Genomic DNA, 13447 nt, shown 5'->3' on the forward strand with positions numbered 1-13447 from the left:
ACTATTACCATTTGTTCCTTGCATTACATTTATGGTCTATCTATTACTAAAACAATCTTTTTACTAAATATAATGTTTAAATATTTTATTTAACAAGCTTCTTTTTATTTCCAGAAATTTCAGAGAGTGGCGGAAAAATACAAAGACAAAATAGCTGTATTTGAGAAGACCAATGATCAGATGGCCCTTCAAAATGTTAATGTAAAAAATATGTTGGTGAACAATGAAAAGGATCTAAAATCTCTTCTGACTGCCTGTGCTCTCATGACTGGTGCGTTATATCCTTTGTACAGCAGATCTTGCACTTTGACCACCCAGAAAGATATTTTGCAGCAGCAAGTCAATACCTATGTAGAAGCTCAGAGAGAAATGATGATGCTAATGCAAGCTTTGTCTGAGCCTGAAGAAAGGAGACACACCAAGAAAAACATAGTAACGAAACGAAATATCAAAAGCAAAATACATATGTTTCGTAAAAGTGTTGTTGCAATATTGGCGGTTAACAGGCTTCAGCTTCTTGGCAGGTCTAGCAGCTGTCTGTTTACTTGGTTGGATCCTAAGAAAAAGGGAAATGGAATTATTGTCTGTGGAGGAGGAGCAAAGAAAAAAACGTTTGTAACAGGTAAGAGGGCCGTGCATAATTTTGTCATTTTGTTATTTGTGATAATTGCATAGCCACACTGTGCACTGGCTTTACATACAGTATATGTGACCTACTAAGGCATTATATAATATTTATTTTCTTTTTTTGTTGTTGCTTTTTCTCTTGTTAAGTGTATCCAGTCCACGGATCATCCATTACTTATGGAATATATTCTCCTTCCCAACAGGAAGCTGCAAGAGTCCACCCACAGCAAAGCTGCTATATAGCTCCTCCCCTAACTGCCATATACAGTCATTCTCTTGCAAGCCTCAACATAGATAGGAGGTTGTGAGAGTCTGTGGTGCTTTCTACTTAGTTTATTCTTCAATCAAAAGTTTGTTATTTTTAAATGGCACCGGAGTATGCTGTTTATCTCAGGCAGTATTTGGAAGAAGAATCTGCCTGCGTTTTTCTATGATCTTAGCAGACGTAACTAAGATCCATTTGCTGTTCTCACACATTCTGAGGAGTGAGGTACTTCAGAGGGGGAATGGCGTGCAGGTTTTCCTGCAGATAAGGTATGTGCAGTAAAATATTTTTCTAGGAATGGAATTGACTAAGAAAATACTGCTGATACCGAAGTAATGTAAGTAAAGCCTTAAATGCAGCGATAGCGACTGGTATCAGGCTTATTAATAGAGATACATACTCTTGTAAAAATGTGTTTTAAAGCGTTTGCTGGCATGTTTAATCGTTTTTAACATATGTTTGGTGATAAAACTTATTGGGGCCTAAGTTTTTTCCACATGGCTGGCTTAAATTTTGCATAGAAACAATTTCCACTGTTATAGTATAAAAGTTACAGTTGGTGCAGTTAAAATTACAAACAGTGACATTCAGCTTCCCTCAGCAGTCCCCTGCATGCTATAGGACATCTCTGAAGGGCTCAAAAGGGCTTCAAAAGTAGGAGCTGTTATGACTGTTTAAAACATATTTTTCGTTTTGTTAATCTGTTTTTTGTATTAAGGGGTTAATCATCCATTTGCAAGTGGGTGCAATGCTCTGCTAACTTGTTACATACACTGTAAAAATTTTGTTAGTTTAACTGCCTTTTTTTCACTGTTATTTCAAATTTTGGCAAAATTTGTTTCTCTTAAAGGCACAGTAACGTTTTATATATTTGCTTGTTAACTTGATTTAAAGTGTTTTCCAAGCTTACTAGTCTCATTATTAGTCTGTTCTAACATGTCTGACATAGAGGAAGCTCTGTGTTCATTATGTTTTAAAGCCATGGTGGAACCCCATCTTAGAATGTGTACCAGATGTACTGATTTCATGTTAAACAATAAAGATCATTTTTTGTCTTTAAAAACATTATCACCAGAGGATTCTGTCGTGGGGGTAGTTATGCCGACTAACTCTCCCCACGTGTCAGACCTTTTGACTCCCGCTTTAGGGACTCACGCTCAAATGGCGCCAAGTACATCAAGGGCACCCATAACGTTTCTTTACCAGGGGATTCTGTCGAGGGGAAAGTTATGCCGACTAACTCTCCCCACGTGTCAGACCCTTCGACTCCCGCTTCAGGGACTCACGCTCAAATGGCGCCAAGTACATCAAGGGCGCCCATAGCGTTTATTTTACAAGACATGGCAAAGGTGGTGAATAATATTCTGGCAGCAGTATTAGTCAGACTACCTGAAATTAAAGGAAAGCAGTTAGCTCTGGGGGTAGATACAGAGCATACAGACGCTTTAAGAACCATGTATGATACTACCTCACAATATGCTTAGTCTGTGGGTGATTTTTTTTTTTTTTTTTTTTTTGACTCAGGGAAGATGATTTAACCTGATTCTGATATTTCTACATTTAAAATTTATGCTTGAGAACCTCCACTTGTTGCTCAGGGAGGCTTTGGCTGCTCTGAATGAATGTGTACAATCGCAGGGCCAGAGAAATTGTGTAGACTGGATAAATAATATGCAGTGCCGGTGTGTACTGATGTTTTTCCAATACCTAAAGAGGTTTACTAAAAAATTTTTTTAATAAGGAATGGGATAGACCAGGTGTGCCGTTCTCTTCCCCTCCTATTTTTTAGAAGAATGTTTTCTAATAGTTACCACCACACGGGACTTCTGGCAGACAGTTCCTAAGGTGGAGAGAAGAGTTTCTACTCTAGCTAAGCGTACCACTACCTCTGACGAGGACAGTTGTGCTTTTTAGATCCAATGGATAAAAAATGTTTATTCAACAGGGTTTTATCCTGCAGCCCCTTGCATACATTGCTTCTGTCACTGCTGCTGCGGCGTTCTGGGTTGAGTCTCTTGATGAGGCTTTACAGTTAAGCGACTCCATTGGATGAATATATTTGACAAGCTTATGCTAGCCAATTCCTTTGTTTTCTGATGCCTTGTTCATTTGACTAGACTAACGGCTAAAAATTCTGTTTTTTACTATACTGGCGCGCAGAGCGCTATGGCTTATATCATGGTCAGCTGTCGTGACTTTAATAAATAAGCTACTTAACTTCCCTTCAAGGGGCAGACTCTATTCGGGCCTGGTTTGAAGGAGATTATTGCTTATATCACTGGAGGAAAAGGTCATGCCCTTCCTCAGGATAGGTCTAAATCAAGGGCAAAAAAAAAAAAAAAAAAAAGTCTAATTTTCGTACCTTTTAAAAACTTCAGGGCAGGTGTGGCATCCTCTTCCTCTAAGGCAAAACAAGAGGGAATTTTTGCTCAGTCCAAGGCGGTCTGGAGACAATCGGACCTGGAACAAAGATAAGCAGGCCAAGGAGCCTGCTGCTGCCTCTAAGGCAGCATGAAGGAATGGACCCCTATCCGGTAACGGATCCTATAGGGGGCAGACTTTCATTCTTTGCCCAGGCGTGGGCAAGAGATGCCCAGGATCCCTAGGCATTGGAATTTATATCCCAGAGATATCTTCTGGATTTCAAAGATTCCCCCCCAAAAAAAGGGGAGATTTCGCCTTTCACAATTATCTGCAAACCAGATAAAGAAGGAGGCATTCTTACATTGTGTACGAGATCCATCCAGTTCCAAGAGAGGAACAGGGACAGAGTTTTTACTCAAATCTGTTTGTGGTTCCCAAGGAGAGGGAACCTTCAGACCTATTTTGGATCTAAAGATCTTAAACAAATTCCTCAGAATTCCGTCATTTAAGATGGAAACTATTCGTACCATCTTAACTATGATCCAGGAGAGTCAATAGAGGACTACAATGGATTTGAAGGATGCTTATCCTCACATTGTGATGCATAAAGATCACCATCGTTTTTCAGGTTTGCCTTTCTAGACAGGCATTACCAGTTTGTAGCTCTTTCCTTTGGGATATCTACAGCCCCAAGAATCTTTATGGAGGTTCTGGGGTCGCTTTGGCGGTCCTTAGACCGCGGGGCATAGAAGTGGCCCCTTATTTAGACGACATCCTGATACAGGCGTCAAACATCCAAATTGCCCAGTCTCATACGGACGTAGTACTGGCATTTCTGAGATCACATGGGTGGAAAGTGAACAAGGAAAGAGTTCTCTATACCCAATCTCAAGGGTTTCCCTCCTAGGGACTCTGATAGATTCTGTAGAAATGAAAATTTACCTGACGGAGTCCAGGTTGTCAAAGTTTCTAAATTTCTGCCGTGTTTTTTTCATCCCATCCGCGCCCTTCGGTGGCTCAGTACATGAATGAAATCGGCTTAATGGTAGCGGCAAGGGACATAGTACCGTTTGCACGTCTACATTTCAGACCGCTGCAACTATGCATGCTCAGTCAGAGGAACGGGGATTACACAGATTTGTCCCCCTGTTAAACCTGGACCAAGAGACCAGAGATTCTCTTCTCTGGTGACTATGTCGGGTCCATCTGTCCAAGGGTATGACCTTCCGCAGGTCAGATGGGACAATTGTTACAATAGATGCCAGCCTTTTAGGTTGGGATGCAGTCTGGAACTCCCTGAAGGCTCAGGGATAGTGGACTTAGGAGGAGACCCTCCTTCTAATAAATATTCTGGAACTGGGAGTGATATTCCATGCTCTTCAGACTTGGCCTCAGTTAGCAACTCTGAGGTACATCATACTCAGTCGGACAATATACACGACTGTGGCTTACATCAGCCATCAAGGGAGAACAGAAGTTCCCTAGCGATGTTAGAAGTCTTACAATAATTCACTGGACAGAGACTCACTCTTGTCTATCAGCTATCCATATCCCAGGTGTTGAGAACTGGGAGGTGGATTTTCTAAGTCGTCAGACTTTTCTTCTGGGGGAGTGGGATTTCCTCCGGAGGTCAAGACCAAGCAGGAGAGGGCTTTGGTGTTTTTGACAGCGCCTGCGTAGCCACGCAGGACCTGGTATGCAGATCTGGTGGACATGTCATCCTTTCCATCACGGTCTCTGCTTCAGAGACAGGTCCCTCTACCTCAGGGTCCTTTCAACCATCTAAATAGAATCAATCTGAGATGGACTGCCTGGAGACTGAACGCTTGATGTTATCAAAGCATGGCTTCTCCGAGTCAGTCATTGATACCTTAATACAGACATGAAAGCCTGTCTCTAGGAAAATTGAACATAGATATGGTGTAAATATCTGATTGTTATGAATCCAAGGGTTACTCATGGAGTAAAGTCTGGATTCCCAGGATATTATCTTTTCTCCAAGATGTTTTTGAGAAAAAGGTTGTCAGCTAATTCCTTAAAAGGGGACAGATTTTTACTCTGTCTATTTTTTTGCTCAAGCGTCTGGCAGGTATTCTAGACGTTCAGGCATTTGGTCAGGATTTGGTTAGATCCAAGCCTGTGTTTAAAACTGTTGCTCCGCCATGGAGCTTAAACCTGATTCTTAAGGTTCTTCAAGAAGTTCCGTTTGAACCTTTTTTGTTCCATAGATATCAATCTTTATCTTGGAAAGTTCCTTTTGGGTAGCTAATTCCTCGACTCGTAGAGTCTCCAAGTTATCTGTGTTACAATGTGATTCTCCTTATCTGGTCCTTCGTACGGATAAGGTAGTCCTGCGTACCAACCTGGGTTTTTTCCTAAGGTGGTATCTAACAAGTACATCACTCAAGAGATAGTTGTTCCATGCTTGTATCCTAATCCTTCCTCAAAGAAGGAACGTCTATTACACAATATTGGACGTGGTTTGTGCTTTAAAGTTTTACTTACAAGCTACTACAGTTTTCATCAAACGTTCACCTTGTTTGTTGTCTATTCTGGACAGAGGAGAGGTCAAAAGACTTCAGCAGCCTCTCTGTCTTTTTGGTTAAAAAGCATAATTCATTTAGCTTATGAGACTGCTGGACAGCAGCCTCCTGAAGGGATTACAGCTCATTCTACTAGAGCTGTGGTTTTCACTTGGGCCTTTTTTAAATGTGGCTTCTGTTGAACAGATTTACAAGACGGAGTCTTGGTCTGCGCTTCATACTTTTCAAATTTAACAAATTTGATACCTTGCTTCTTCGGAGGCTATTTTTGGGAGAAAGGGTTTTTTACAGGCAGTGGTAACTTCCGTTTAAGTACCTGCCTTGTCCCTCCCATCATCCGTGTACTTTAGCTTTGGTATTGGTATTCCATAAGTAATGGATGATCCGTGGACTGGATACACTTAACAAGAGAAAACATAATTTATGCTTACCTGATAAATTTATTTCTCTTGTAGTGTATCCAGTCCACGGCCCGCCCTGTCACTTTAAGGCAGGTAATTTTTTCATTTGAACTACAGTCACCACTGCACCCTATGGTTTTTCCTTTCTCTGCATGTTTTCGGTCGAATGACTGAATATGGCAGTTAGGGGAGGAGCTATATAGCAGCTTTGCTGTGGGTGGACTCTTGCAGCTTCCTGTTGGGAAGGAGAATATATTCCATAAGTAATGGATGATCCGTGGACTGGATACACTACAAGAGAAATAAATTTATCAGGTAAGCATAAATTATGTTTTTCATGTTACTATATTGTTGTATGATATAGATAAATAGCACATATTTAACATATGTTCAACCTTACAAACGTTAATAACAGAGTTTGTTTTCACTCAAACCTGCAAAAGTAAAGAAATGCCTAGGTTAAAGGTACAGTAAACACCTTGAGGTACAGTAAACACCTTGAGATTTTTATATAACATTTTTAGTTATGCAAAGTGAAACAACTTTGAAATATATTTCTCTTGTTAAGTGTATCCAGTCCACGGATCATCCATTACTTGTGGGATATTCTCCTTCCCAACAGGAAGTTGCAAGAGGATCACCCACAGCAGAGCTGTTATATAGCTCCTCCCCTAACTGCCATACCCAGTCATTCTCTTGCAACTCTCAACATAGCTGGAGGTAGTAAGAGGAAAGTGGTAAAATATAGTTAGTTTTTTCTTCAATCAAAAGTTTATTGTTTTTAAATGGTACCGGAGTGTACTATTTTATCTCAGGCAGCATTTAGAAGAAGAATCTGCCTGCGTTTTTCTATGATCTTAGCAGAAATAACTAAGATCCACTGCTATTCTCACATATGTCTGAGGAGTGAGGTAACTTCAGAGGGAGAATGGCGTGCAGGGTATCCTGCAATAAGGTATGTGCAGTTAAGTTTTTCTAGGGATGGAATTTGCTAGAAAATGCTGCTGATACCGGATTAATGTAAGTAAAAGCCTAAATACAGTGATTTAATAGCGACTAGTATCAGGCTTGCTATCAGAGGTATATACTCTGATTAATGTGCAATATAAAACGTTTGCTGGCATGTTTAATCATTTTTATATATGCTTTGGTGATAAAACTTATTGGGGCCTAGTTTTTTCCACATGGCTGGCTTTATTTTTGCCTAGTTTCCTGAGGCTTTCCACTGTTATAGTAAAAAAGTTACAGTTGGTGCAGTTAAAATTACAAACTGTGACATTCAGCTTCCCTCAGCAGTCCCCTGCATGCTATAGGACATCTCTGAAGGGCTCAAAAGGCTTCAAAAGTAGAAGCTGTGGCAGTTGTTATGACTGTTTAAAAAACATATTTTTCGTTTTGTTAATCTGTTTTTTGTATTAAGGGGTTAATCATCCATTAGCAAGTGGGTGCAATGCTCTGCTAACTTGTTACATACACTGTAAAAATTTCGTTAGTTTATCTGCCTTTTTTCACGGTTATTTCAAATTTTGGCAAAATTTGTTTCTCTTAAAGGCACAGTAACGTTGGTTTTTTTTTTATATTGCTTGTTAACTTGTTTTAAAGTGTTTTCCAAGCTTGCTAGTCTCATTGCTAGTCTGTATAAACATGTCTGACATAGAGGAAACTCCTTGTTCATTATGTTTAAAAGCCATGGTGGAACCCCATAGGAGAATGTGTACTAAATGTATTGATTTCACTTTAAACAATAAAGATCAGCTGTTATCTTTAAAATAATTATCACCAGAGGATTCTGACAAGGGGGAAGTTATGCCGACTAACTCTCCCCACGTGTCAGATCCTTTGACTCCCGCTCAAGGGACTCACGCTAAAATGGCGCCAAGTACATCAAAGACGCCCATAGCGATTACTTTACAAGACATGGCGGCGATCATTGATAATACCCTGTCAGCTGTATTAGCCAGACTGCCTGAATATAGAGGCAAGCGCGATGGCTCTGGGGTTAGACGTAATACAGAGCGCGCGGATGTTTTAAGGCCCATGTCTGATACTGCGTCACAATATGCAGAAGCTGAGGAAGGATAGCTTCAGTCTGTGGGTGACGTCTCTGACTCGGGGAAACCTGATTCAGATATGTCTACTTTTAAATTTAAGCTTGAGAACCTCCGGGTGTTGCTTGAAGAGGTTTTAGCTGCTCTGAATGACTGTGACACAATTGCAGTGCCAGAGAAATTGTGTAGACTGGATAAATACTATGCAGTGCCGGTGTGTACTGACGTTTTTCCTATACCTAAAAGGTTTACAGAAATTATTAATAAGGAGTGGGACAGACCCGGTGTGCCGATTCCCCCCCCCCCTCCCATCTTTAGAAAGATGTTTCCAATAGACGCCACCACACGGGACCTATGGCAGACGGTCCCTAAGGTGGAGGGAGCAGTTTCTACTTTAGCAAAGCGAACCACTATCCCTGTCGAGGACAGTTGTGCTTTTTTAGATCCAATGGATAAAAAATTAGAAGGTTACCTTAAGAAAATGTTTATTCAACAAGGTTTTATCCTGCAGCCCCTTGCATGCATTGCGCCTGTCACTGCTGCTGCGGCGTTCTGGTTTGAGTCTCTGGAAGAGGCCTTTCAGACAGCTACTCCATTGACTGAAATACTTGACAAGTTTAGAACACTTAAGCTAGCTAATTCTTTTGTTTCTGATGCCATTGTTCATTTGACTAAACTAACGGCTAAGAATTCTGGATTCGCCATCCAGGTGCGTAGGGCGCTATGGCTTAAATCCTGGTCAGCTGACGTGACTTCAAAGTCTAAATTACTTAACATTCCTTTCAAGGGGCAGACCCTATTCGGGCCTGGTTTGAAGGAAATTATTGCTGACATTACTGGAGGAAAGGGTCACACCCTTCCTCAGGACAGGGCCAAATCAAGGGCCAAACAGTCTAATTTTCGTGCCTTTCGAAACTACAAGGCAAGTGCAGCATCAACTTCCTCTGCTTCAAAACAAGAGGGAACTTTTGCTCAATCCAAGCCGGCCTGGAAATCTTACCAGGTTTGGAACAAAGGCAAGCAGGCCAGAAAGCCTGCTGCTGCCTCTAAAACAGCATGAAGGAACGACCCCCTATCCGGTAACGGATCTAGTAGGGGGCAGACTTTCTCTCTTCCCCCAGGCGTGGGCAAGAGATGTTCAGGATCCCTGGGCGTTGGAGATCATATCTCAGGGATATCTTCTGGACTTCAAAGCTTCTCCCCCACAAGGGAGATTTCACCTTTCGAGATTATCTGTAAACCAGATAAAGAAAGAGGCATTCTTACGCTGTGTGCAAGACCTCCTAGTAATGAGAGTGATCCATCCAGTTCCACAGACGGAACAGGGACAGGGATTTTATTAAAATCTGTTTGTGGTTCCCAAAAAAGAGGGAACCTTCAGACCAATTTTGGATCTAAAGATCTTAAACAAGTTCCTCAGAGTTCCATCGTTCAAAATGGAAACTATTCGGACCATCCTACCTATGATCCAGCAGGGTCAGTTCATGACCACAGTCGATTTGAAGGATGCTTACCTTCACATACCGATTCACAAAGACCATCATCGGTTCCTAAGGTTTGCCTTTCTAGACAGGCATTACCAGTTTGGGGCTCTTCCCTTCGGGTTAGCTACAGCCCCAAGAATTTTTACAAAGGTTCTGGGATCCCTTCTGGCGGTCCTAAGACCACGGGGCATATCAGTGGCCCCTTATCTAGACGACATCCTGATACAGGCGTCAAATTTCCAAATTGCCAAATCTCATACGCACATAGTATTGGCATTTCTGAGGTCGCATGGGTGGAAAGTGAACGAGGAAAAGAGTTCTCTATCACCCCTCACAAGAGTGTCCTTCCTAAGAACTCTGATAGATTCTGTAGAAATGAAAATTTACCTGACGGAGTCCAGGTTATCAAAGCTTCTAAATTCCTGCCGTGTTCTTCATTCCATTCCGCTCCCGTCAGTGGCTCAGTGCATGGAAGTGATCGGCTTAATGGTAGCGGCGATGGACATAGTGCCATTTGCGCGCCTACATCTCAGACCGCTGCAATTATGCGTGCTAAGTCAGTGGAATGGGGATTACACAGATTTGTCCCCTCTACTAAAACTGGATCAAGAGACCAGAGATTCTCTTCTCTGGTGGCTATCTCGGGTCCATCTGTCCAAGGGTATGACCTTTCACAGGCCAGATTGGACAATTGTAACAACAGATGCCAGCCTTCTAGGTTGGGGTGCAGTCTGGAATTCCCTGAAGGCTCAGGGATCGTGGTCTCAGGAGGAGAAACTCCTCCCAATAAATATTCTGGAGTTAAGAGCAATATTCAATGCTCTTCTAGCTTGGCCTCAGTTAGCAACACTGAGGTTCATCAGATTTCAGTCGGACAACATCACGACTGTGGCTTACATCAATCATCAAGGGGGGACCAGAAGCTCCCTAGCGATGTTAGAAGTATCCAAGATAATTCGCTGGGCGGAGACTCACTCCTGCCACCTATCAGCGATCCATATCCCAGGTGTAGAGAACTGGGAGGCGGACTTTTCATCCGGGGGAGTGGGAACTCCATCCGGAGGTGTTTGCTCAATTGGTTCATCGTTGGGGCAAACCAGAACTGGATCTCATGGCGTCTCGCCAGAACGCCAAGCTTCCTTGTTACGGATCCAGGTCCAGGGACCCAGAAGCGACGCTGATAGATGCTCTAGCAGCGCCTTGGTTCTTCAACCTGGCTTATGTGTTTCCACTGTTTCCTCTGCTCCCTCGACTGATTGCCAAAATCAAACAGGAGAGAGCATCAGTGATCTTGATAGCGCCTGCGTGGCCACGCAGGACCTGGTATGCAGACCTAGTCCACATGTCATCCTTTCCACCTTGGACTCTGCCTTTGAGACAGGACCTTCTAATACAAGGTCCTTTCAATCATCCAAATCTAATTTCTCTGAGGCTGACTGCCTGGAGATTGAACGCTTGATATTATCAAAGCGTGGCTTCTCAGAGTCAGTCATTGATACCTTAATACAGGCACGAAAGCCTGTCACCAGGAAAATATACCATAAGATATGGCGCAAATATATTTATTGGTGTGAATCCAAGAATTACTCATGGGGTAAGGTTAGGATTCCTAGGATATTGTATTTTCTCCAAGAGGGTTTGGAAAAAGGACTATCAGCTAGTTCTTTAAAGGGACAGATTTCTGCTCTGTCTATTCTTTTGCACAAGCGTCTGGCAGAGGTTCCAGACGTTCAGGCATTTTGTCAGGCTTTGGTTAGAATTAAGCCTGTGTTTAAACCTGTTGCTCCCCCATGGAGCTTAAACTTGGTTCTTAAAGTTCTTCAAGGAGTTCCGTTTGAACCCCTTCATTCCATTGATATCAAACTTTTATCTTGGAAAGTTCTGTTTTTGATAGCTATTTCCTCGGCTCGTAGAGTAGAGTCTCTGAGTTATCGGCCTTACAATGTGATTCTCCTTATCTGATTTTCCATACAGATAAAGTAGTTCTGCGTACAAAACCTGGGTTTTTTCCTAAGGTAGTTTCTAACAAGAATATCAATCAAGAGATTGTTGTTCCATCATAATCTAGACGTAGTCCGTACTTTAAAGTTTTACTTACAAGCGACTAAGGAGTTTCGTCAAACATCTTCCCTGTTTGTCATTTACTCTGGACAGAGGAGAGGTCAAAAGGCTTCGGCAACCTCTCTTTCTTTTTGGCTTCGGAGCATAATACGCTTAGCCTACGAGACTGCTGGACAGCAGCCCCCTGAAAGAATTAAGCTCATTCTACAAGAGCTGTGGCTTCCACCTGGGCCTTTAAAAATGAGGCTTCTGTTGAAAAGATTTGCAAAGCGGCGACTTGGTCTTCGCTTCATACCTTTTCAAAATTTTACTAATTTGATACTTTTGCTTCTTCGGAGGTTATTTTGGGAGAAAGGTTCTACAGGCAGTGGTCCCTTCCGTTTAAGTACCTGCCTTGTCCCTCCCATCATCCGTGTACTTTAGCTTTGGTATTGGTATCCCACAAGTAATGGATGATCCGTGGACTGGATACACTTAACAAGAGAAAACATAATTTATGCTTACCTGATAAATTTATTTCTCTTGTAGTGTATCCAGTCCACGGCCCGCCCTGTCCTTTTAAGACAGGTCTAAATTTTAATTAAACTACAGTCACCACTGCACCCTATGGTTTCTTCTTTCTTGGCTAGTTTCGGTCGAATGACTGGATATGGCAGTTAGGGGAGGAGCTATATAACAGCTCTGCTGTGGGTGATCCTCTTGCAACTTCCTGTTGGGAAGGAGAATATCCCACAAGTAATGGATGATCCGTGGACTGGATACACTACAAGAGAAATAAATTTATCAGGTAAGCATAAATTATGTTTTTCATGATTTATTTTGCCCCTTTTAATGCAATTTAGTTATAAAAATTGAGCAATTTCTAATTTCCAGTACTTGAAATACACCCTGCGGACTTCTCAAGGCTACCTCTGCTATATATCTGTCCCCAATTAAAAGGTGTTTACTGTCCCTTTAACTGCTGGTTTAATTTAAATATTGAACTGTGCTAACCTCCAAACAATGTATACAACAGCAATACATACATAAAATTAGAAAATAAATAAAATACGTCTCCTTACCCAGGGCTCCATGACTGGAAGGGAAAGAAACCTAAACAATTGCAAAAAAGATTTGGTCCAGTTTGACCTCAGCCCATTTTTTTTTTAAGTTTTACTTATATTTTTATTTAGAGAGAAATACCTCTACTTATCTTAATTCTGCTCTGAGATTAGGCTGTCTAAATTAAAACTCTATTGTAAGACATCATTTCTTTCATAAGGTGGTGAGTCCACAAGCCATTACTCCTGGGAATTCAACTCCTGGCCACCAGGAGGAGACAAAGATACCCAACCTTGCACAAGCTTTTAATCCATGTCACCTCTCTGATATCCCACTCTTTTTCTTTGCCTTGCCAAGAGACGGTGAAGATTGAGGTGTTCAGGAATTTATTTTATTTGAAGAAGGATCTTTGATCCTGTATCCCCTCATAAGGTGAAACTTTGAAGAGAGAGGCATACTTCCTCAGTATATCCTCTACTCTCTAGTACAGTACTGGATGGACTCTCTAATGTATCCAGTGGAGTGTGTGTCCTGCGGGGTAAGTACCTTAACACTCACACAGCCCGCTGGCTATCAGTAGGATCATATTATATGTGTACATTATAGCCTGAAG

The 13447-nt window shown here is 41.8% G+C and overlaps 1 protein-coding gene across 1 annotated transcript in view; it reads left to right on the top strand.

Annotated features, from left to right (window-relative positions):
• CCDC171 (coiled-coil domain containing 171) overlaps window positions 1–13447 on the top strand; it is an 849190-nt gene that overhangs the window by 353157 nt on the left and 482586 nt on the right. The window contains 1 exon segment of the mRNA XM_053700001.1: window positions 115–622. Within this exon segment, the coding sequence (XP_053555976.1) occupies window positions 115–622 (508 nt within the window).

The sequence above is a fragment of the Bombina bombina genome, chromosome 2 (genome assembly GCF_027579735.1).
Source record: "Bombina bombina isolate aBomBom1 chromosome 2, aBomBom1.pri, whole genome shotgun sequence".
Taxonomy (NCBI): Eukaryota; Metazoa; Chordata; class Amphibia; order Anura; family Bombinatoridae; genus Bombina; species Bombina bombina.